General features: G+C 34.7%; 2 protein-coding genes across 2 annotated transcripts in view; one reads left to right on the forward strand and one right to left on the reverse strand.

Annotated features, from left to right (window-relative positions):
* The first annotated feature begins 1,227 nt into the window (after positions 1 to 1,227).
* Positions 1,228 to 14,934, forward strand: LOC104077788 (centromere protein P-like). Its single transcript, XM_009579156.1, has 6 exons — positions 1,228 to 1,364; positions 2,214 to 2,371; positions 2,720 to 2,808; positions 6,634 to 6,722; positions 13,710 to 13,806; positions 14,884 to 14,934. The coding sequence occupies exons 1-6, from the start codon at positions 1,228 to 1,230 to the stop codon at positions 14,932 to 14,934; spliced, it is 621 nt and encodes a 206-aa protein (XP_009577451.1).
* A 4,096-nt stretch (positions 14,935 to 19,030) lies between these two features.
* OGN (osteoglycin) overlaps positions 19,031 to 25,466 on the reverse strand; it is a 9,794-nt gene continuing 3,358 nt past the window's right edge. Inside the window, exons 3-7 of the mRNA XM_009579155.1 lie at positions 23,407 to 23,485; positions 21,297 to 21,455; positions 20,470 to 20,672; positions 19,796 to 19,891; positions 19,031 to 19,284 (exon numbers count right to left, since the gene is read on the reverse strand). Of these exons, the coding sequence (XP_009577450.1) occupies positions 19,114 to 19,284; positions 19,796 to 19,891; positions 20,470 to 20,672; positions 21,297 to 21,455; positions 23,407 to 23,485 (708 nt within the window). The 3' untranslated portion in view covers positions 19,031 to 19,113. The remainder of the gene's footprint in view (positions 19,285 to 19,795; positions 19,892 to 20,469; positions 20,673 to 21,296; positions 21,456 to 23,406; positions 23,486 to 25,466) is intronic.

The following is a 25,466-nucleotide window of genomic DNA, read 5'->3' on the forward strand; positions in this document are numbered from 1 at the left end:
CATAATGTTCTCCTTTGAATGTGTCATGTCTAGGCTGAATGTCAGATATTTTTTTTTTTTTTCTTAAAATTGATGTTTATTTATTTTGAATTATTCGTGAAACACGGTTGTTTCTTTGTGTCTTTTTACTGCTGTTTACTTGAAAGGCAGATTGTGCTATGGTGTTAGTAGGAACAGCTGTGCTTCATTTAATCGGGTGAATTGTTAGGTGAATTGGTCAAAGCTGGGTTCAGTTTCTGTATCTGACTAGGATTGCTTGCTGTCTGCAGAACAGCTTGTTGTTCTATTACAGCAAATGTAAAACAGCTGGATATGCTCCTGGGTGAAATCGTGATTATTTAAAAAGATCTCAAAGAAAGCTTTTGACTATGTTAGATTCCCGAATTAACTTCTGTATTTGGAGGCTATGCAGTGATCTGTGTCTTAAAATTGGTTTAATTGTTACTTAATGAATTAAGTCTTTGAGGAACTGCAACAAAATGCAACAAACTACATTTTTTTCAAAATTGATATCTATTTTGGAGAAAACTTGAGGGTTTTTTCTTTTCTTTATTTTATGTAAAGTCAGAAATTTGTTCTTTGTCACATTCTTGCTGATATCTAGTAGCTTCCTGTATTCATTGGAAGTAGAATCTTTCCTGTTCATGATGCTTTTAGCAGAGTGAGTTACCATGTTTCTTAGGAAGCTTTGTTACATTCAGAATTATGGGAAAAGCAGCTTTTCTGCTCTTGTAATATCTACTTGCAGAGCAGTGTCTTTCTAAGTGGTCTTTCTAGGGTTTAAGTAGGAGTTACATTGATGACAGAGTACTGTAGCATTAAGAGCAGAGTTTTACTGCAAGCCTAATTCTGTTTTCAACTTGGTGAAACAATTCCTGTCAAATATGGTTGCTGAGGATCAAGGTTTATACGTTAATTTAATCTTCCACAGCAAACAGGAGTGTATGACACTCTAGAATTCTTTGCAGAGGTATGAATTATTATACTTGTCAAAGCTACCTGGGATATTTAAAAATTGTGTGTAGTAATTTTCAAGTGTCACAAAATATAATAGAACTGTCTTATTTTAAGTAGAGAGGTAGGAGAAACAATTGCCTAATGTTATATTTGCACTTCTTAAATTAATTCCTTGGATGAAAATAATTTATTTTGAAAATGGATTTTTTTTTTTATTTGGCCTAAGAAATATACTTATTTTGTTTTATCTAGTAACATTGATTCTGAGAAATGGACAACAGCATTTGTCAAGTTTATGAAGACGAAATCCAGTCGCTGGAAGAAGAAATTAAACTATTGGCTGAAAAGTATGAAGATAGCCAACAAGAATCCACCTTTTTTTCTGACGAGGAGATACTAATGTCAATGTACGCCTTTTTTCATATGTCGGATTAATAGTGTTTCTTTGTCAAAATTGTTTAGGATAAGCTTTTGCCTCTACGTTAGGACTTTCCTTATGTTATTTTTACAGTGCTGATCTTGTTCAGGACATGGGCTATATATGGTAAAATATTACAAATAATAAATAGTTGATCCCTCTTTACTGCCTTCTTTTGGTAGTTTGTGGGGGTTTTTTTGGGATTTTGGTTTGTTTGTTTGCTTTTTTTTTTTGGTTAAAAGGCAGTCATAATGGTCAGAGCATGGTATCAGGTACGTTACTGTGCGGGCCCTGCAAAGTTGTTGACTGCAAAGGCTGTGTTTTCCATTATGCACTGTGAAACAGCTCAGTGCATATGTACTTAAAAAAAAAAAAAGAGGGGGGGGGATTGGGGGCATGTACAGGTTTGACTAGTTATATGCTGAAGAAGTGCCATATTAGGGCTTTTTATTTCCATTATTTAACTGATATTTTATGATAAATGTACACTCTGTAGATAAAATAAGTCATTTAGATGAGTAAAGGCATCACAGCTCATTTTTGTTGTACATTCCTCAAAATGGATGCTTACATTCAAGACTTATGATAAAGGCTATGTCTACCTGGCAGTGAACATAAAGTATTTATGTAAGTTAGAATATTTTACTGTTCCTAGTAATATGATCCAACTGAAGCTTGACTCATTGAAAACTGATCTTGGTCTGAAACTCCTTAGATCACATTACAGATGCCTTTTATCTAATGGTATTGCTCTATTGATGTGACAAAACATGTTCTTATGTCTGGGTCTTTTGCCCTTTTGATTTTTTTTTTTATTTTTGCCCTTTTTCAATTCTAGAAAATCATTCCAAAGAGAATTTCGGGGAGGATCTAAGGGACATGAATCTCTGTCAGACCTGAAAGCTCAACTTGAAAGTCTAGAAACAGATCTCTCATTTTTAATGAAATTTACTGGTATTCAGTTCACAAGTCATTCCAAGAAAACAGTGGAAAAAAGTAAGCATTTTTGTGCCCTTTACTTGCGCTATGCTGAGCATGCTGTTTCAGTTCATTACATTTGCAAATGCATGTTGTAGTTCTACTTTCACTGGTAGCAGAAAGACAACTATTTTGAAATACAATAGAATTTTCTTTATTGACAAAATAGTTTCTGAGTAAATAGTACTTTTCATAGTGGGAAAGTGAAAGACTACTACGAAGTTAGGTTTTTTTTAACATGTTTAATGTGACTATTTATATGATGGATGGTATCAGTTGGTACTTTAAATATGACTCATGGAAGAAATGCAGTAATTGTTGAATAGAATTATAATCAAGTATTTTGTTTATTTTATTTTATAACAGCTAGAAACAGAACAGTCCGGAAGCACAGATTATCAGGGAATTGCCACTCCCTGTCTTTTCAATTGGAATTCCAGCTTCTTGAAATGCAGGTAAGGATCAATGTGTATTTAAAAAAGAAACAACCAAGCAAACAAAACTTCAGATGGACAAATGTCAATACTTGCTTTTCCAGCTGAAACCTTCAACTGATATTTTGTCATTTGATTGCCTAAGTCTCCTTAATCTAAGCCTCAGTGGGTTGTTTTGACTCTATAACAGCTGGACCCAACTTTTGAATTCCATGTGCAAGCAAAACAGTTCTGAAGGTCAGGTTCAACATTGAGTCACGAAATTATGTTCTCCTATAGGCAGGTAGCTTGTTCTGGAGACTGGAAAATTCCGAACCTTGCCTCTCTTGAGGAGACTGAGGAAAAGCTAAAACACTGCAAACTTGAACAATTGGGGTTTTTTTTTTGCTTTGGTTATATTTCTATTTGCTTGGCTAGTGTGACTAGCCATTGTGTCACAGGACTGCACAGAAATTACACTAATGATTACAGATTTTTTGCCAGGAAGCTCTTTCATAAAAATCTATTCTTAGCACAGAATTCAAAATGATAAGCAGTGGAAAACAGCTGCTACCCCAATTTGTAATAATGTACCCCAATTTGTAATAATATTTTTGACATCAGAAAATTTTCTTCTCAAGAGAACTTGATTTTCAGCTCAGCTTTAAAGGTATTTTTTTAAATTGAATGTGATTGGACCTGATAGTATTAAAAACTGCCTTGCTATGTAAAGATGTCCTTCCTAATCTTAAGGAAAGCCATGTTATGAATTTAGGAAATGAGTTTTTAGATAGTCACATGTGGATTGCATAATTTGAAACTGCAGGTGTTCAGCTGAATGAGGTTATTCTGCAACCTCTTAAGTCCATGCATGACTTGAAACTTGTAGTCCTAGTGATATCATTTTACCATTTGCTTGTATAAAAGTGCACTTAGCTTTGAGCATGGAAATAGCCTGCGTTAATCATACGACTTGGCTAGATTAGTGGGGTTTTTTCAGCTGTATGCTCCTAGTGTCTTTTAGTGTCAGTGGAGCTCAGATGGGTAGCTGATGTTTATTTATGGCTGCTTTGGTGATGCTTAAACCTATTACACCACTAGATGGAAGCACTTGTCTACGTAATGCCTAAAACTTGTACTGCTTCAGCGCTGATGAGCTACACTAGCGTGTGTTATATAGACTACCAAGTGTATACCTTTAAAAAAACCACTTCAGTTGTGAAAATATCATTTTGAGTTAATTTTTTGCATTAATTAATTTTTTTTTAAATGAAAGTACATGGCACCTGTAACTTACAATTTAATATACAATGTAGACGATGTATCAATTAACCTTAAGTTAATAAACCTTGAATTGCCAATATTTTATGCATTTGAATGGCGTGGGTTGTGGACGTGTTGTGGAAAATGGTAAATTAGTTAAGCAGACACCAATGAAGAGTACAGTTTTTAATTGTGTCGTATTATACAGGTTTTGGTTTTTGTTTTTGGTGTTATACACCCAAATAAAGAAGTACACTTACTGTTTCAAGCACAGACTAATTTCTGTCCCTTTACTCAGTTTTTGTGATTGTATATGAACTTGAATGTTATTAAAGGTTTTGCGTTTACTTAAATGTTAATACGTTTTAGCTGTTGTACGAATCATAATGTAATGGTTTGCTTAGAGTTGTAAAATACAACCATTGTATGCAGTTCTAACTTTTAATTTTGTTAGAGCTGTTTAAATCAAATAGATTTTGAGAGAATTTAGGTGTTCAAAAATTCAAACTTAAGGATTGTATTTTTAAGACATACAATTTTTTAATTTATATGATTAAAAAATTACTCTCTTCCATTTCTTTATAATGAAAAAGCATATCTCATTACTAGATTGTTAACAATTCCATTCAGACATTTTGCCTAGCTCTATTTGACTGTTTTTGTGGTGTAAAAGTAGTGGCATGTTATCTTGGTTTTGCCACAGACTTTGTATACTGTGCAGGTCATCCTGCGATGAAGTCTGCAGGTCCTCTGTGGATGCAGGAATCTGCCTCCAGAGCTCTCAGGGAAGTTGTGACTTTAGGCCAGACTAAGACCTGGAAACTTAGCTTTAACTTTTCTGTGCCTCTGGCTTCTTGTGTATAAAAATGGAGAAGCCTATTTTCTAAGATGTGGCATTAATGGTTGTATTCAACATAACCTGTACCGAGATCAGCATGGGCAAGATAGTGTAAAGTTGCAACTAGTTTCACCCGTCTTGAGAAATAAAAGACAACAGCTGTTTTGAGGAAGTGTGTAGTAGGTAACAAATACATTGGTATGCAGCAGAAGATAAATTTTTTTCACACTCTTAACTCTAGCTTTAATCCAGTAGTTAAGTTACAATAGAGTTAACTCAGCTCCATAGTACCTTAAATCAAACCTGTTAATACACAGTAACAAATCGTTCTTGTAATTATCTCTCATTTTATCTTGAACAAAATGTTAAATGTCATTCATGTTAAAAGCTGTATTCCAGGATACAATTGTACAAAGAGGGGTAGGCAGATCTGAGTTCACTCTGACTAGCCTTGAATGGTTGAGATTATGTTTATATTACTGTGGTACTGGTCACTCACTGCCTGAGATATTCTGCATCTTAGCTGGTTCTTTAGTTTTGGCACAGCTTCAGGGTAGCATATAGTTTATATTCCCAAGCTACCTAGTGTTTTGCCAGCTTTGGGTGCAAGCAAAGAAGCTCCCTTCTGTTCACCATTGTGCATAGGTGGATGCTTACAAAGGTCAAAATGTGGATAAGAAAACAGGTTAATGCAAAAGCATTGTTTGATTTATTTATTTTCCCCTCTTACTGTCCTTAGGTATTAGGAGAGGACATGTACAATTAGCTTGAAAATCTGCCAAAACAAGCCTAAACCACTTGAGAAAGCAATCATTCAAATAAGAGTTGCTTTCTTCTCAACAGTTTCCTTTTAGAACTTTTTATTTGACCCCAAGATGGGGTCTTGGCATATGTTAATAACCCATTTATTGGAAAACCGGTTTCTTTAGACGTTAGGTTGTGAAGACTAGCAGCTTCTCTACAGCTCCATGCACGTGTTGAACCTTTTGCTCCAAATTTACAATGATTTTTCCTGATGTTACTTACTCAATCCACCAAACTTTGTAGTGTCTTTGTTTGCTTTTTCCATCTTTACTGATGGCAGTGTTAGCAGTACTTCTGTCCAACCAGTACTAGGTACTAGAAAAGTACTAGAAAAAAGAAGTTCTTTTCTGGCTTCATTTCTACTATATGAACTTCTTTTCTTATTTCTTTTTATAGGCTGTTAGATATTTTACTTTGGGAACATTTTATTTTTATTATCATGCACATATCCTTGAGTAACAGTTATTATTGTAAAAAGGGACAAGAATTTGAGGCAAAACTATAGGCTGTAAAATAAAATAAAAGGAAAACTAACAGGAAATTTTTTTAACTTGGGGTAGCATTATTACGGTTTTCAGATGAAACCTTATATTTGAGTTTTCTGCTATATGTGGCAGCTAAGGGTTGTGTTGGAAATGAGAAGAATCTTAAAGAAGTGGACGTGACATGAAAGGAAGTAGATGAACCTCTTATGTATAAGTCTTCCTTTATACATATATATTCTCTATGCTGACAAGTTCAGGTGTTATTCCAAAAGCCTTGTTATATGGGTAATACTGATACTGTTGAAATGAAAGAAAATGTCCATACATATAAGCTGCAGTTTAAAAAAATGCTTTTTTAAGGATTATAGTACTTAGCAGCATTTGCATATATTTCTGTTTTATATGCAAATAGATAATTTTTTTTTCTCCTTGCTAGAGAAATTTCTAAAATATTGCATTGTTACTTCTCCAATCTAGAACAAAGAGAGTGTGTCTGCTGTTATTAGTGATCTCAGCATTATAATGGAATCTAGAGAAGATTCAGATGTGAGCAAGTTTGTGTCAAGGTAAGGTGGAGTTTTTTGTTTAAGGAAAGTTATTGTATGGGATATCTGATACTAAATGCAGTACTGTGTTTTCATGTAAATTGCTGGCAGTCAATTTCTTTGTTTGGTAATGTACTATTAGCCTAACCTAAACACTTCCGATCCCTTGTCTGTATCCTTCTGGAGAGAAGATGAAATGGGTATGATTTTTAAGGCCTGAAAGGACCATTACAAATTCATGTTAAACAGAAACAGTTTTTGGATTATAATGTGGTTTAGCTGTTTGAAATCGTTTGGTTCAGAGAAAGATGTTACGAGGTCATCTCAGCTATTGCATTTTAATTTATGTAATCAACACGTTAACTGTTGCTCAGATGTGTATGTGAGTTGCAGATGTGCAACGTGGGTGAGTAATGGCTAAAGCGTACATCCAGAACTCCTCCCCAGGACTTGCCTGTTTCTAATTCTCTACTCACCATTCCATTTATCTTCTTTATGTCAGGAATTCTTTCACTGATATTTTAAAAACAATAGAACATAGTTTAAAAACCTGGGATAGTGTATTTGTGCCATGTCTTAAGAAAACATACATACTATGTGATTTCTTTTGGTTTATATTATTTTTTAGATTTGGAGAGGGAAGGCAAATGGATGGGTGAAAAGAAAGGTCTACTGAGTTACCTCAGGCTTCATTAGTCTGTACTGAGAGCTGAATTTTTCATTTAGAGGCTTTGGAATTTCCATACAAATCTACTGAAGCTAGTGGTGTAACTGGGAATAGTAGCTGACTGCTCTCAAGAAGCAGGATTTAGAAGAGGAAATTACTCTGTTTTTTTCATGAGTATTTACAGACAGCAGAAGTGTCTTGGAACTTAGTAGTCACACTGGAAAGGAATGCATTGAAGTAGTGGCAGACTTTATTTCATCCTGGCTTGAGCACTGCTGTCTTGTCCCTGTCTCTTCACTGCACTGGTCCTTTTCCACATTACGGCAGTATTCATAAGTAAACATAAGTTTTCATGAATGATGTAAGATGAATTAAGGCTTTGCTGTCAATAAAGCAAGCAGTTCTTTCTCTTTAGCCTCTATTTGTCAGTGTATACTCTTGAAGCCACGTGGCAAATAAGTTCAACGTAGTCATTTGGTTGAAAAAGTAATTTGGGGGGGGGGGAACGCAACCTTGCCTCCCCACAACCCCTTCAAACTTCATTTTTTCTATTTGACTTGTCCTGCAATGTCACAGTGTTTGTTGCTGATCCCAGGCAGTAAAATATGTGGCCAGCGCGGGGCTGATGTTGACAACGTCTGTTTTGACAGCAACCCACTGTCAGATTGACTTAATCCGATTATGTGATCTCCCTTTATGGCTTTTTTTTTTTTTTCCCTTTTTTAAAATCTTTCTGAAAACAGCATCCTTTTCCCAACCCTTGTTAAGCTAGTTCTCATTTCTTACTCTAAGTCCTAATCCCCTCTTTTCATGTCCAATTTCGGCCTTTTCCCAATTAGCCCTTTATTTTAAAGTCCACCAGCTGCTCTTAAAATCTTGATTCCTACCCTTTCCCTCCATTCTTGACCAGCTAAATCTGGTCTCCCTTTGTATTGTTCATTCTTTTCAACCTCCCTACCAGTTTCTGTTTCCTTCTTTTGCCTCCTTGGCCCAGTCTTGCCAAATCTATTGTCTAGCTCTGTTCTGTTTTCTCTACTGGCCTGGATTTTTTCCTCCTCAGCTTTCTAATTTTTTGGCTTCATTTTTCATAATGCATGACAGAAAAGGGTCTTTAATAGCACCAGAGTTAAAAACTTGGCATTCATTTGTAATTCCCAAGCCCATCCTGCTTTGGAAGGAGACAGGAATGCTAGAACACTTGAGTAACATGTTTTTAAAAGAAGCAAAATTCAGCAGTTTATTTTCAACCAGGTACTGCTGCAATATATAATACCTATTTTTAAAAGACATGTACTATTCCTTAAATATGTTGTGACAATAAAATATGTATGCAAATGGAATCACAATATTTAGTCTTCTATTTTTTGATTTTACTTGAGTCCCCTTTGCACCAGTTATCACTTATGTTATATTTTATTAGTGTTGAGGACCAGAATATCTATGAAAAATCTTGTTGCCAGTCTTTTTTTTTTTTTTCTCCTTTGTTTTGGCTTGATATCCCATTAATTGTTGGGTTAGTTCACTGTTGCATAGATTACTTAATCAAATAGGAGGAGTTTCTAGACAGTTTGAAAACTGCTCCTACTTTTTACTAACTAATTAGAATTTATAAGTCAGAGTGAAGGATTTATGAAATGTCTGCATTATATTAAACACTGCACGGGCTAGGTATTTTGGAAGTGAGGGGAAGCATGAATTCTTCCCACAGCTGTAAGTGTCATTCTTTGGTTTTATATGCTAATGCAAGAAGTCTTGCATACTGCAGTGAGTTAAAATAGATTTCCTCTCTTAAAATAACTTAAGGAGCGTATTAAAGGAGCCTTAAATACTTCTACAACAGTTAAGTTTCTTATATACTTTTGTGCTTTGCTGATGTTATTTTGTAAAAGTGAAATGGTGTTTGGATGAAGGGCGTGTGATTTTAACCTGATACATAGTTACTCTCTGCCTGAATATGCTTCTTGCTGTTTTTGGATGACTTCTCTGTTACATGGATGTTGGCTTTGGAGATGTGTGTTTTCTGCTCTTAGTGGATTTTTTTTTTTTTTTTTTTTTAAATCTGGTGACATTTTGTAATGCTAAATTCTTTCCAAAAAAAAAGAGGCTTAAATTTTAACATGCACTCTTTTAGTACCTTGTTATTTTATACCAAGTTTTCTTGGTATTTTAGTGTTTGTTGTAGTTGGCTTCAGCATTAGGAATTAGGCTAGCTTAGGCTAATTAGGAATTATTGTTTATGAGCAGTTTAAGTGCTATGAGACAGTTAACTGAAATGGTGCTATTACGCAGTCTCTTTCTCCCTTGCCAATACAAAAAAGCATGTATATTACATATGTCTGTTCATGCCAACGCAGATTTTCCCCGTTTCTAAACACTAAATCTAGTTTTCTATCTTAAATTTAGCCAGTGCAATATCTGTACATGAGAAAAGTATATACTCAGGTATAATTCGTAGACTCACTTTTACATTTGGAACTGGTTCTTTGAACTTGTTAGCCAAAACTATCTCTCTCTACTTCATGATGTAGCCTCAAAAATTTTCATCTGCTGTATTGCCTAAAGAAATGTAAACAAACCAAAGACATAATGCTAAAACAAGGTCACAAGGTCTGTGGTAGTCTTTTAAGTTCCATAAAAGTGGATACTCATCAAAACTGCCAAGTTTTTTTAGTAAGAATTTTAAGTATGTAGTTTTGTAACAAAGTTTTGTGTCGCCCTCTTCCATGTATGTATATTTACAAAGCATAGTGTAGTATGTGTAGAATCATGTTCGCTGAACAGTGAGATGTGGGCAGTCATTACTAAGTCTCGATTTTTACTATAGTATGTGTAGATTTTTATATGTACAAATACGAGTTGTGGTTAAAAAAAGCTGTCCAGAACACAGAGCAGGTCAGCTATTGTAAATCAGTATGTGTCTACGTCCTTCCAGGGACTCAATTTAGCGGGTGCTGCCTGCATTTTTTTCATCTTGGCCTGATTTTGTTGGCAGCTGTGACTGCTGTGGTAACTTCCTTTAATGATGATGTTCTTTCCAGGCTAGGATAAAACTTGTTTGGCTTTTCTTTTATATTTTCAATATCTGAATGAACTTCATGTATTTTTTCCAGTGTATGTTTGTGTAATATGTTAATTGTTGCCATTGTATTGTTGCCTGTATATTAAATAGAGCTGGATCTGAGGCACAGTTCTCCCTTGAATGGCTGAAGTGACTTGGTAATACACTGTTGCAACCATTCTGTTAATGGCCTCAAGTTTCTGCTCTCAGCTGTTCTGAAAATCCCAAAAGAATAGCTAATCTCAAACAGAAAGGATGTTTAAAGTAAAATTTACATGTAGAATTTAGAACCTCTGTAACTTTCTGAAATATTCCCAAAAGTAAGTCAGGTATCGTCCTCAGTCAGGTTTTGTAAACTTGTAAAATCCTGTATTAGTAATTGAAATAAATCTTTGTATTTTCAAAGCAGTGCTTGCCCGGTATATTTTGACAATGGCTAATAGTCTGTTTCATTTGACTGTGGCTTCATATCAACAATGACATGAAGCTGTTCACCCTTATGATTAAAGAATCATGTTGCTTCAGGTATTCTGACACTTAGCTTTTGCGGAATTTTGCATTCTTTGCATTCTTGCCAGGTTTCTTTATTAAAACTGCGTTCCCTTTACGAGCGTTCCTCCTCCCTCCCCCTGACGATACTGGATGGATGGTTGGCTATTTGGCAGTTTCTGTCATCTTATATTGTCTCCTTTCCTTTCTCTATCCTGATCCTTACATTACTAGAAATTTGAATAATAATTTTTTTTTTTCCTGTTGTGTTTTTCTTAAAAAGAAACCCCTCCAAGACAAACTTTTCTTCCCCGCCCACCCCCCCAAAAGCAGCTTCCCACCTATTTTCTCTAGTCTGTCTTTAATACAATTATCCCTCCTAACAGTGGATGGACTGTCTATTTCCTCTTTTGATTAGAGCCAAGAAACTGTATATATGCTTTAATGATTGCCATCACTGTTAATTGTGTTAACAATGAAGAGGGTAAGGTCTGTTCAGTTCCTGATTGCTACAAACTCTACTGTGATGGCACCTCTCAAGTGTATAGATCTCTTCATTCAAATGATCCTAATCCTAATTGTTCCAAGGCAGATTTTTGCACCTTACTGATTTCCAGTGCCTTGGTTTCCTTTCTTCTATTGTTGCCTGCCTTCCTGGGTTGTCTCAGAGTGAATGTGATGGTGTACTTCTACTAAAAATATTTTGTTTGTATACATCATAGTTGACATACAAACTAACACAGCTTTACTAGGAGAACAAAGTAGTAAATGTATAATGAAAGTAAGTAATTTTAGTACCAGTTACTGAAGTAGAAAAGCATATCACTTTTTTTGCTAGCAAATTTCTTTAGTAAATCAAATTTTGTGACATAAAGCAATGTACCAGCCCCGGTGTTTGATGCATTGCAACTTCTCTTACATGCAAAATCATTACTACCTTGTAGACTGATGAAAAATAACAGTGATAGCTCTCAGTCCAAGTTAGTGCAGTGTGTTATTTGTCAGTGTCAGTTTGATATTTTGCCATCCTTTTCAATATGAGTAATCATCTCTGCATATCAAGAGCAGCTTTTATTTTCAAAACTGTGTGTATTTTTCCCTATCTGCAAGAATGGATAATTCACGCAGCTTTCCTTGATTCTGTTTTTTATGCAGGGTTTGGAACTTCTTTAGAAATTACTTCAGCAGTAATTTCATATATATTTTTCAAAATGTTTGTTGTTTATTTGGGAGTGGAAGCTTCTGTTTGATTCTTTAGATACTGTGAATATTTAATTTTGAAATTATATTGAAGCTTAAATGATTTAACTTTTGTGTGTGTGAAACAAGTACGTGTAGGAAATAAACTTCCTTATGTTCTAAGTGCAAAATCTGTTTGTATTTCTTGTATGTGTTGCTTGTATTTTTATCCTGACTTTAGCACCAAAGTCCCGGAGTTGTTATCTCTTCGGTTTAGCTGGCACTGTGTATTGTTGCCTCTGTTTGTTAACTACGGTCAGTGGAAATGGAAAAAACTTACTATACTAAACATGGAATCGTTGTACGTAAACATTTTCACTTGATGCTGTTCAATTAGTCTGAAACTGGCAAAGCCAAAACTATAGGAACTTTTCTTTATTTCTTTTATGCTTTGTCTCTTGTATTGAAAATTCCTCAGAAATGCCAGGAAGTAAAATGACTACTGCTGACCCTTCTGTTTTCAGAGGCACTATGGATGAAAAACTAGTATTTGCAGTAACATTGCAATTGAATGATTTTCTTGCCAGAATAGCACTGATATATCAGTCTTATGATATAGACTGTAAGCTCTACCAAATCCATCCTGGCTAAGTGCAAGTCCAGCAAACGTGTCTCTGCACTGCTCTTTGCAGGACATCAGGTTCCAAACAATTTATTAGTGCAAATGTAGGGTCATTTGCATGAATGAAGCCATAATGTATCTGTGTGTAGCTGAACTGCTAAATTGTGAGGGAGCCCAAAACCGTAGAAATACTGAGGGCGTTCTGCAAGAATCGGCTCAGCTCCATCCAGGCTTATTAATTTCTGCTTACAATGGGTTTGTCTCTAAGATCTCTGCACTCCATTTCTCAGATACAGATTTATTGGCATCTCTCTCCCGTCCTGCCCCACTCCCTAATTATTGAGAATATCGCCATCTTCCTTAATAGCAGATAAATCAAGATTTAACTGTATATCAAAAGTTTTGTTTTAGATGCCATGTATGATCTAATGAACAGGCCTTCTTGCTTACTGAAGTTTCAAGGTTAATCTTGAAAAGCTGGATGTCCTGTGGGCAGAGGCAGATAACATGGGTCATGCAAAGATTTAGTTGAATAGGACAAAAATCTCAGAAATATTTAAAGCTTAGTGATGCAATTTGGTTAATCTTACCAGTTTTGTAGGTTAAAGTTTTACTATGCAACATCTTGGAATTTATTTCGAAAGCAAGAGTATTAGATGAACAAGCATAAAGTCAAACTAAGATTTTACAGGCGACTACTTTTGTCAAGTTATCACGTTTATCGCATTTTACATATAAGACTAACTTTATTGCTGCTTACCTTCCTGAGGAGTTGAAAACACTGGTTTATGAGTTCTTCAATTTCTTTTCAGTATCTACGCTATAGCTTTTTTTTCCTGTCATAATAATTCTTTTATTTTTTGTGATTTCTGGCTTCAAATTTGAACAATACTAATCACAAATTCTTTAAGGAAAAAGTGCAAATTTTAGGCTATAGAATTGGTACATCTGACTAGTAGTGTTTAGGTTAAACAATATATTTTTCTTTTGTAGCACTGAAGAACACGGAAATCTTCTAACATTTTTCAGAAGCCTTTCATCCTATGCTGAGTGGTATGAACATCGTAGATGCACCTTCCTACATTTCAAGGTAACGTCTATCAAGCCTTTATATATCAGTACTATATTTAGTTCTTTAAGTAGTTCATTAAGAGAAGGCAATGGAGGTGAAATTAGCACTCTTTAGCGGAGAATGGGAATCTTAATTTTGTACGTTGTGGAGAAGAGAATATTAGCTAAAGGTTCTTATGTTGTGTTCAAGGGGCAATGCCCTTGCTTGGTATTTGTCTTGATTTTTACTATGCTATTGCTGTGTTCCTCAAACGTGGGGGAAAATATCTGTGCCTTTCTGTGGGGGAGTAAGACAGTTTTTCATTGGTATTACATTTCATTTTGAACAACAAAAAAAAGAAGGCAAAAGAAGAAATTAAAAGAAAATAACATTTGTAGTCTTTGGCATTTAAATGTTAGTTCTGAAGGACTGGATCTGTCTCTCTCGAAAATGTGGCAACATGCATTTGGGTGACAGCACTTCCAGTTCTGAAATGTTTTACTTGAATGGGAAATAAATTGTTCCTCACTCTTAACTGGAACATAGTATTTGAACTTAGTTTTAAATTACCATTATCTGGCTTGTTTTCTTTGTCTTTGTACTGGTTTCAAGATGAACAACTATTCCTTGGAGTAAAAATACTGCAGTCTTACAGACACAGAACATCTTATACGATGATTAATGTTAGAGGAGGATGTTTAGCTCTTTAATTGTGTGTGGTTTTTTTAGTTTGGTTTTATTTAGTTCAAGCATTTACTGTCATTAAACTCAGCACCATCTTTGCTTTTCAGCTGTAGTATTAAGTGGGAACTGCTTTGCTTCCTATTTTTGAATCTTTTAGGCTTTTGAGTTCTGTGCTAGATTAATCAATTTCTATTATCAATTTATCAAATAGATTAAAGAAAAAAAAGTATTAATTTCTGATAATGTTAAGAAAAATAATCCTGTCCTCAGCTGAGTAATAAACTGATGTTATCTAATCCTGCTTGTTGTTGTGTAAGGACTTTTCTTTAATCCCTCCATGGAGAATGTAGAGCACCTAGGGCTTTATGGCTTTGTGGTGTGGGTTTTTTTGATTGTTTTTTCCAACTTCACTTGATGCTTTCTGCTCCTTAGGTCAGCCTCATGACAGCAGTCACTGTGATTTCTGGGACAGTGATTCAGTGAACTGTTGTAAATATTTCTCATTTTAAAATTCAGTACAAAAATGAAAAAATAGAGAGGAGATAGCTCTGGAGATGATATTTAAATTGTCGTGTGTATTTTAAGAAGTTATAAAAAGTATTTGTTCCGATGTTGAGTGTAAACAATGAAGGGATATATTCATTGCTAAAAGATGTGTGAAGATAAATTCACTGAAGACATATATTACAAGTTTGTCAACATTACAAATATTCTTTATAAAAGTATTTTTCTTTCCATGGATGAAGATGCTGTTGAGAAAGGCAAACCGATTTAGGATAATATTTATCAAATGATTGACTATGGACTTACGAAGAGTTTTTTAGGCCTCCGTATTTCTGCTAGCATTAGTGATGATTTCATTTAGAAATAGAAGACTTTCTGAGGTGAGAGAATTAATAAAGGGTTCAAAGATCAAATCTGACAATTCAAATAAGCAGATTGCTACAGAGAATGTGTATTTGTAACTTTATGTTCTGTAGGAATTTGTGTGAAAGCGACTAGAAGTATGCTTTTAATATTTGTATAAAAACAAGTGAAGAGTCTTATTCTGTTAATATTCATACTCACAACATTAAAAAATTAGTCTATAATCTTTGTTGTTTTTTTTTTTTTTCCTGCCTGCTTGCTAGGCTTCAAGTATATAGACAGGTAACTGTGCATAGTATTGGAGAGAAGACTATTTGGGGTGGGGTTCTGGGTTTATAGCTTTTCTATTCTTTTGTTATTTAAAAGAAAATTACCCAGGGTGTTAAGTAGAAATAGACAGTCCTTCTAATAGTTTTCTCACAGTGTAGTATAAAACCAAGAATGGTAGATTATTTTTTCTTTTCTGTTAGTTTTGGTACTCGGGAGGAAAGCAATAATGTAGAAGTGATTGAATACTTCAAATAATAATGAATGTTTGAGATGAATGACAACTGCAATTTTCAAGCAAAGCTGGACAGCACTGTATGTCTAAAAAGTTGACCATCACAAATGGCAGTTTTGTAGTGAGAGTTTTCCCAGTTAACAAGAATAACGGTGGGATGGATAACTTGGATTAAGCAAAAAAGCAATTCAAAATATACCTTGATTTGACTGTAAGCAGGCTTTCCTAGAAAGCATGGGCAGTTTTAGGTTGGTGTGGGTAGAGCAATGTTCAGTTGTAAGCATTTTGTGCTCTGTATTATATACTTCTGACATCGTGCTTTAGCAGTTGTGTTTTTTTTTTAATGAAACTGTTAGTTTACAACTTGCATGCTTCACACACACACACTCACAATCAAGAGTTGAGCATACCATTACTACCCTTTGCTGCTGCTTCTCTATTCTACTGAAAAAAATCTACAATGTAGTGCTTTAAATGTATTTTGAAGGGGTGAGTGAAGTGTCCCACAAGTCTTTTGTATGGCAGGTCTTACTGTATTGCCACAATAAATATTATGTCTGCAAAATGGATTTACATCTGCAAATAATTTTCTGATCTAGACGCACCCTTAGTCTCCTATGAGACTGAACACCTGAAGCATGTTGGCATTGCTGGGAAGAGCAGGTTGTTGAAGCTGATATTGATAAACAAGAAAAAAAATTCAAGTTTTATTGGAAATACAGAACAGAAATGAGTGACAGGAAAAAAATAGAATAGTGTACATTCAGCTTGATATTAGTACTGGTCACACAAATAGAAGGCAAAAAATCCTGCATACTGAAGCCCTTCTCACTTAATGTTTTGATGAGTTAACTTGCTATGAATGGGGAAAGTAAATTAAACCATATCAGATAATTTATTGCCTGCATGAGGCGTTCAGAAGGTACCAGTTGTCTACTTTGGTTTGCTCACAAAATATTAAGAGCATTAATTAGTGCTACTGTTGATACTTAATACTTTTTCAAAAATATATACAACATTTTAATATAAAATTAATAACGTGGTAGTGGTTAGGTCTTAGAACGTTTACATGTGTGTATATATTACATAAATGTGCATATATTTGTGTATATACATATAATTGTTTTCATAGGAGGAGTGATATTTACTGATCCTATTAATACTGGAAAGAGCTTTGTTTAGTAATAATGATTTGTGATGAGACTAAGATCAGAGCCTACTGCTTATGTAACGTTATTACACTTACACTTTAGCTGTGTTTTCTCCATCTTGGGCATTTATTAAAAGAGGGATGAGAGAATTGGTGGCTTTTATTTTTTCCTAGTATAAATTTGCTTGAAGTTGGAATGTATTTTTACATGCTTTGGGGTTATTTTTTACCTTTTGCTAAAAACCTGGAAACATCAAAGTTTCATGACTTACTTGGTTTTCATTTTCCCATGTATTATTCTTACTGTCAGACTTGGTTTTGTTCTCAGTTGTATTAAGAAAATGATTTTCTTTCTTGTTATACCAAATAACTTAAAATGGAAAATATTTGGGATTACTATGTCTTTCTTGGGTAATGGGTTCAGGGCAAAAATATTTTTGTCCTGCATTTCATAATTGCATCCTCTTTCCAGAAAGATGAGCCCACAGTTGATGCTTGACATAGTCACTTAAAAAGTGACTGAAAGTCACTTCGGTCTCAACACTCTTAGTGGCAGAGCATCAGTATGTTCAGAATTAAGTGTGCACTTAATTTCCCATAGCACAAGCACTAACAAATCAAGGCTTAGCTAAATAAGATAAACTAATACAAAATATCTCGTAAAATCAGTATTCTAGATGTAGTGATACATCATCATGCATTCGATGCTTAACTATTTCTACAAATTAGGAATCTATACTAGCTTCAAAATTAGTATGAAGTTGATCTGGTAATAGTAACTAGCACACTTTTGGCATTCATTTGTCTGAAGAGTTTATGCCTGCGGTAGGTATTTGAGGGGAGAAACTGAAACTGAAATGTCAGATATGTATAGCTGTGTAATTAAAAACTTTGTGTCCTGTATCAATTATGTCTAGTTTTAGGTGAACTGACTGTTGAGGCCTGCACACATCAATTTGTGTTTTTAATATGCTGCATGGTTTAAAGTAGTTGAGTAAAATGAATGCTAGTTTAATTTGCTTGAAGTTAACACTATTTTTAGTTTGATGATAGAATCAACTTTTCTTTTTAATTTGAAGATCTGATTTGATTTTTCCCTAATGAGTGAAAAAATTGTTGTACAAGGGTACTTCTGTTTCTTTGCACTGACATCTAGCTGAAATCTTACTTATTTACAGGTAAAAACATTAATTCAGCTTTGCTGTTAATTATACTGCCACATTTCCTTGTTAAGAAAAAGCAGTGGAACAAGGCTCAGTCTACATCATCTGTTAATAACAAAGATACTTGAGTCATACTATGCTGTATTTTGACCATTGTATTAAAATGGTGTTGCTGGTGTTGCAAAAATGACTCGTGTGAGTACAGCTGAGCAAAATTTATATATTTCAATTAAAAATACCTCGTGTAAAAAATAAAATACCTATATAATATATCCACACACACTCTTAGATAATTTTGAAAGCAAAATAGTAGAAGGAGATTTAACACATCTTTGAAAAGTTCCACTTGCTCTGTTGCTTGCTACACTAAGCCTAAATAGGAATTATTCTCATTTTCCACAAACCAAGTTTTTAAGGAAGCTTTAATGAAGTTAAGCTTTGAGAAGTTCTACTTCTAAACATAACTTTCTTTTGTAAGCAACTTCATCCAATACACTTTTGAAGGTCCACTGAAAAAGCTTCATTTCAGATTAAAAAATTGGGATATGGAATTAAGATGTATTTTTCCTCTGTAGCTTGCTCAAAGAATGTTTTGTGTTTATTTGGAAGTAAAATGTAGTGATTGTTCTGCGTACTGGTAAAGAATGTGAACAAGCAGTTTCTTGTGTGATTTTACCTACATGTAAAGACTATGTGGTGAAATAAAAGTTGAGAAGATATGTGTGTGCATATATGTATTTTTACACTTTCTTTAACAGAAAAGATTATGAAAGCATGGGTGACATTGTAACTACTAAATAAAGTGGCTGTTTTGAAGTAGTTATTTCAGAGGAGAACACATTTCAACATAGTAAAAGGTTCCGGGTGTGCAGGGAAAACACATTAGTAAGGAAGAGGATATAAACGTGTAAACAGAGGAAAAAGAATGATCTTCTGTTACCATGTTTAAGTTTTGGCATGTATAATTACGTAAGTAGTGGCTAGTAGTATGCTCCTACAGGCAGTGTTCTCAAGCAGGAAAAAGCATTAACATGCTTTGCCAAGAGGATCGGATTGCCTTCCATCCTTATCTCATCCATGTGTGTGCGGATGTAACGTGTGTTATTAGATTTGCAGAATGTGTCATCGGTGATTGTAGTAATATTATTGTACTGCAAAACAAAACAAGTTTTTATAAATAAATACACACACACACACATATATATACACCCCCCCCCCATATATGTTGAGGAATTTTCAAACTTTAATTTTATTCCTCTTGCCCTCCCATTTTATTGTCATTGGGATTGATTTGTGTATACTATAGATATGTAGGACTCAAGTCTCTTCAAACCAATCAATGAGGTGATAAGCAGTTTGAGGTTATTCATGTTTGAAATGTATTCTTGATAAAAGATTACTGCTTATTTTTACCATTTCCTGTCCTTGATATACAGAAACTAATGAGAAATTCTTGCACGGGAATTAGCTAACAAACAACTTCTGAACACTGAATGGTTGTGGCCATACAGATTAGAGGCAAATTGTTTTATTTGGAGGAGCATTAGACAACTGTAGCACAACTGCAGTGTGAACTGTTTTAAAAGACAGTGTGTTTGGTTTGAAGTATGTAACTAATGAGGCTATTCGTAATAGAATGTTAAGGAAATACTTCAAAAATACCTGAAGGTGAAGAATACGCAGGCTTTCTGGTAAGTTAAGGGGAACAGATTCCAGTGCGTTATGTCCTAAGTAGAGGTAGGCCAAATTTGTCAGCTTCTAACAGAAAGAAAGAGAGATTATTAGTGCTGATACTACTTACTTGAGGTTAACTAACTTGTGCCTGTTAGGAGACATAGGTATTTTTTTCCGATCACATAGAAAGCCTGTGAAGTGATCTACCATGAAACATTCTTTTGCTGTGAATGTTGAATTCCATTGTATCAAGAAACTCATAGAAGAGGCCTATGTTTTGGAAATTTCAATGTCAGCTTATTGGTTATAAAACTCGAGGCCACAAAAAAGCTATATCCTTGTTTATTAGTATTTGCGGTCCTCAGAACTGTATTTGAGCCATCAATTTTTGAATCGAGTTTTTCTTTGCATGTAAGAGGGAAAGGAAGTAGGTAAGATATTCCGTAGAACTTTTTTTTTATATGAACGACATGAGAGAGCGAGTGCACAAAGGACTGTTATTCCAAAGTGCCTTAAAAACAAAACAAAAGCTGGAAAGCTTCTTTGTTGTAGTGTGTTTCTTAGATTACAAAAATACAGAAAAATTAATTTGGTGGTATACTGGATAGTCTGGTTACTAATTTCATTTACTTCGGTTACCTAAATTACTGTCTTTTACTTACCTTGAAAGCATTTGCTTTGATTCCTCTGCTCTTGATTCTATTTTGGTTTGCATTAAATGTTGTTAGTTTGGGAGGTAGAACGGGAAGTTTTATAAGTCGATTTTCAGCAAGAGAAAGTTCTTCCAATAACAGAAGCTTTGAGAAGGCTCCATCTTCTATTTCTTCTATCCTATTTCCACTAAAATCAATTCTTCTCAAGGTAGCTTTACACAAAAGAAATGAAAATCTAAATTTTGGATTTATAATTACATGTCATGTGAAACGTGTGTGGTTGTATACGTTAAATGTTACATTGTTGGCTGCACCATCCTAACTGCGATCTACAAATGTAAATATTATTAAAATATGGATAAAAATCCACATTTGGCTTTCCTCATGGTCTTAAATTTTAAAAAAATAATAATAAGGAAAATGCTTTGGATCCTTCCTTTTTCCTTAGAGACAATGTGATTTCAGATATTCATAGAATTTGTCATGTTGTAGAGTGAGATAGCTGGGAGGGATGTCCCTGGAGCATTTGAAGGAAAAATAATACCTGGTCATTTAAGACTGTCTGGGATGCAGACTTAAATTTTGTTTTTTAGCAAACTGCTCTTTTTCTGGATGTGTGGGAATATTAAGATGGAATCATGGGCCGAAATGGGTTTCCATATTGCCTTCACAGTTCCTGTTCTAATACAAGCATTGAATTAAATAAGTAATACACATAATGAAATCTAGCAAAGTATAAAATCTATCTTATTTGGTAATCTTGGCATACTCTTAAGGGACAACAACTTCAAATGTACTATCAGGTAATCGGAAATTAAAATTTGAACATTACTTACTAATGTCAGCAAAATCTGAGACTGCTATCCTTTTTATTTTGTTAAATCGGGCATAAAGATACGCTGTTTCCTTTGGCAGTGGGGGTACAGCTTCGATGTCTATTTCCTCGCAGTACACTGATCCGCTTAAACACACACAGAGCAGACAAGTAGGTAAATCTGAAAACAAATTATTTTGAGTAGACAGTTAAAAGTTATTCAACTAACTTAAGCATGAATATTAAAAGTAGAATTTTTTCTAGTATCTTTTAAGATTTCCCATCATTAGATTCTTTAAAAAATTCTATTCACATCAAGTTCTTAAAAGATTTAATATTCTGAACTCTTTTTGAGTTTTGCATTCTTTTTATTGTGCATAATTTCCCTGTGTATATTCTCTGTTCTTATCTGAGCATGTCTTGAAATGCTATTAATCGATCTTAATTCAGTTTCATTCTATAATTCACTTAGAATATTGTGAATATGACAGCTGAAACTCTGTGGCCGTGTTAAATGTCATCTTTAGAACCATTCTTTTGAAAAGAGAAATCCATGCAGGAGAAACATCTGGCAGTGCACACATCTGATACTGTAATTGCATTGGAGCATTTCTGGCAGGGTCATGTATACTCTGTGTTACTCCTAGCTACTATTTTGTCTAATCCTTTTCATAAAGACTCCAGCAATGATGATTATATAATTACTTTAGGCAATCTGTTCCCGTTTTTTACTGAGGTCTTTTTATAGCTGTTATTTTAAGCAGTGAGAGAAACTCTGTATCTTTTTAAATGCAGCTTAAGCCCATTATGGTTTGTCCTTTTTCTCGTAGACATTAGCAGAGCATTAGTCATTTCTGCTTTGCATTAATCCTGTATGACCACAATATTAAAATATATATAACAAATATGGCTTTTAATCCTGTTTCGTCACCACTGCTATCTGATCTACTGTGTTTTCTATATTGTGAGATTTTTGGTTAGCTTCCAAATTGGTTGGTCTGTAGTACAGAGAGTAGTGTTGTACTGCTAGGTAGTTTGTTATTACTACGTAGCAAAATAGGAGCTTCTGCAACTAGTAAAGAGTTATAGAAGTAGCCAGTCAATACTGGGAAGCCAACCCAGTATGTATAATAGAGTAATTCCTTTTTTCGCCCCCCCCCTTACAGAACTACTATGGAGAATGGAATTCAGATTTTGAGCTTTAGCTTTGTGAATTTTACCATTTGTTAGACTTCAGAGTTCTGCCTTGTTTGCCTTTTTTGATTTAGTGTCTTGTTTGTCATATGCTAGAGTGGGAAATGGAAAATGATTGTGAAACCATGTTGTCGCTATTTAAAAGGCAATAGTTTTCATACTTGTCTGTGAGTAGAAGCTCTGGTGTTTTTACAGATTTGTTCCGCTTTTGGTGGGGGCTTGTTGACAGATGCTATTTGGCAATAACTAACCTTGATTAAAACTTTGGTGGAGATTGACACTTCAGTGGCCTTGCTGAATCATCAGTTATATTTGGAAGTTTAGATCACAGATACACCCGAAATGTGTGTCTTTTTCTCAATGCTCTGTTTGGCAGACACATTGTTCCTTTCACATTTAGAAATCTTTGTGGCTCCTTAGGAGAAATCTGGACAATACACCTCAGAGCCTGTAGGAAACTTAGGCTAGTGAAGAATGTTCCTGGTGTATTTTAACCATTGACCTCCCTGATCATCACATGTAAACTGTAAGAATAGCCTGTTCTTTGAAGAAATTTCTTTAAGTATTTTAAGCACATCATATTTCATCATTACTTGGTTAAACTGTGGAATTTATTGGTTATGTATTTTGTTTTCCTCAGTTGTCTTGCCTAACTTATTTAACTTGGGTACATCTCCACAGAAAATATGACTGGGTTAGTCTGTAGAGATTCTTATAAGCTGTGCTTTGTGTATTTGGAGTTTACCTGAGGATCCTTGAAATTTTTTCTGCCTGCTCCATCAGAAGTTAGAAGACTTTCCACAGGAGATAAAAAAGATATTAATAAATGAGGAGTTTAATTCCATATACCTTGTCATCCTTTGTATATTAAATTTTCATATTAAAGTATGTTCTTTTGGAGAACTTAAATGTTACAGTATTCATATCAATTAACTTACTTGTATCCTTTGTTGGTGGTACATTGCTGTCATCCCCTTGCAGTCTTAGGGAAGTGTCAAGAGAAACATTTGTTCCATCCTTTGTATTGAGAGCAAATGTTATTTTAAAAAATAAACAGCAAACAAAAAACCACAGAGTATTACAAGGATCTGAAATAGCAGGTCTTTTTAAAATGAGCTTCCTACAACATATCTCCTTATGACATTTAATTTTTAAATACTTTTATATGCTGGATGACTAATGTGCTATATTATCCCTTTTGTAGATGAGCTCTTCACTTTGAAAGGCAAGAAGGAAAGGCGGTGCTGCTATTCTTTAGAAAAGTAAAGTTCTTTAGGAAAGAACAGTAGACACAAAATAAAAATAGAGAGGAAAATACAGACTACGTGGTGGGGAAGGAATATGTAAGCAATGGGTGTACAAAAACCTGGAGTTCTGAAGATAGATTTTGCACATCATGCAAAATTTGTTAGGATTCTTTTGAATGTAAGTTGTATTTTTTTGTTTTACCCAAATAATCTTAGTAAAATAACATTTTCTTGTGTTTAGACTTACTCAGAATTCCCTGTTGAGATAGTCACTGCATCTCTTCAATTGCAGGACAACTTAGTTTATAAACATATTCCTTTCAAGTATTGGCTGAAATTAGCAATTCATTTCCATTAACTGCACTTAAGTCTGTTTGAACACCTGGGCTGCTAACAGAAAAGGCCTTTTGTGATGCAGGAAATGGTAGTCAGATTTTTATTGAATACCATAGGAATTTTAGAAAATTATGTACTATTTCTAGAATTATAGTATACGTACAGTGGGTTATACTATGATTTGCATGTATTAAAGTTAAGGAGATTTTTAGGTTGACTGTGGCAATTGTGCTTGGCTAGCATCATTCGTTGTCTTTTTTGATGGGGAATAGTTGTAGGACAGAGTAAGACAATATGCTATTTGGTCTGCCTTGCTATTGAAAACACATAGGGAAAAATACATTATCAGGTGTGGAAGATGTTTTTCTTTAAACATGCTTAAGGATCAGGCCCTGGCAGAAGTACGGTCCCCTGTTGAAGAGAGCTGCTTATGCACTGTGAGTGCTCACAAGTGAACAGATTTTTTTTTTTTTTTTTTTTTCCCCCAAATTCTTCCCCACTCACCCCCATTCAGGCATGTAGCACACAGATAGTTCATCTACTAGAGTAATATGAAAGTAACGCGGTCAGGTTACTTTTGATACTAATTTTGTTTTATTTAGTATTGGGTTGCTTGCATATATTTTACTGTGGGAATTCTTGTATTCTGCAAAATAAACCCCTCAAGTTTGACATAAAGCCTGAGAAACAAAGATCTTGGCCAGCCTCTGTCATTTTGACCCTTTTTTAGCCTGTGAATCATCCATCCCTTGGCTCTTCCCTGCATCTGTCTATCCAGGCTATGGCTCTTTTTTGCCTATTGTTTTTGTGTAAAGTTTGGGATAGGTTGGTTTGTTCTAATAAGGCTTTTATACCCAAGTTAGAATGCTGGCAACAGTTTAGCAGTTGTAGCATTAAACTTCTGTATAGGGTAAGAGCTTTTGCAGTTTTGGGTGTAGAGAAGCTGGGGGGTGTAAGCTGAACAGTTAGACTCAAGCAAGCAGCAAATCTTACAGGAGGTTTCTGCAAAAATGTTTAACTTGCATAGATATGTTGATTAGGCATGTGAAGACATTGTCTTTGGCTGAGGTATCCATGCCAGTAGAGTCTTCTGTGTAGAGGGACTTATAATAGAAGAACTGCACTTCTATTGTTGTGGCATGTTTGGCTCATAAAGGACATTTTTAATATGCTTGTATGAAAAACATGTTTGCTGACATAGCATGTCTGTAGATGTAGGTGTAGATTTCTAGTACAGTATCATTCTGGAGGTGTGGTCTATGAAAGACTATGCGAGTTCTTTGTAGAATACAGTGTACAACTAATTTCTGCAAGTGGGAAATGTCAACAAAAAATAGAACTGATTATTTGCAGAATACTGTTAAATCCACAAAACCAAACAACAGACTCCCCTGCCTCCCCCCCCCCCCCCCACA

This window comes from Fulmarus glacialis, unplaced genomic scaffold (genome assembly GCF_000690835.1).
Source record: "Fulmarus glacialis isolate BGI_N327 unplaced genomic scaffold, ASM69083v1 scaffold4926, whole genome shotgun sequence".
Lineage (NCBI taxonomy): Eukaryota > Metazoa > Chordata > Aves > Procellariiformes > Procellariidae > Fulmarus > Fulmarus glacialis.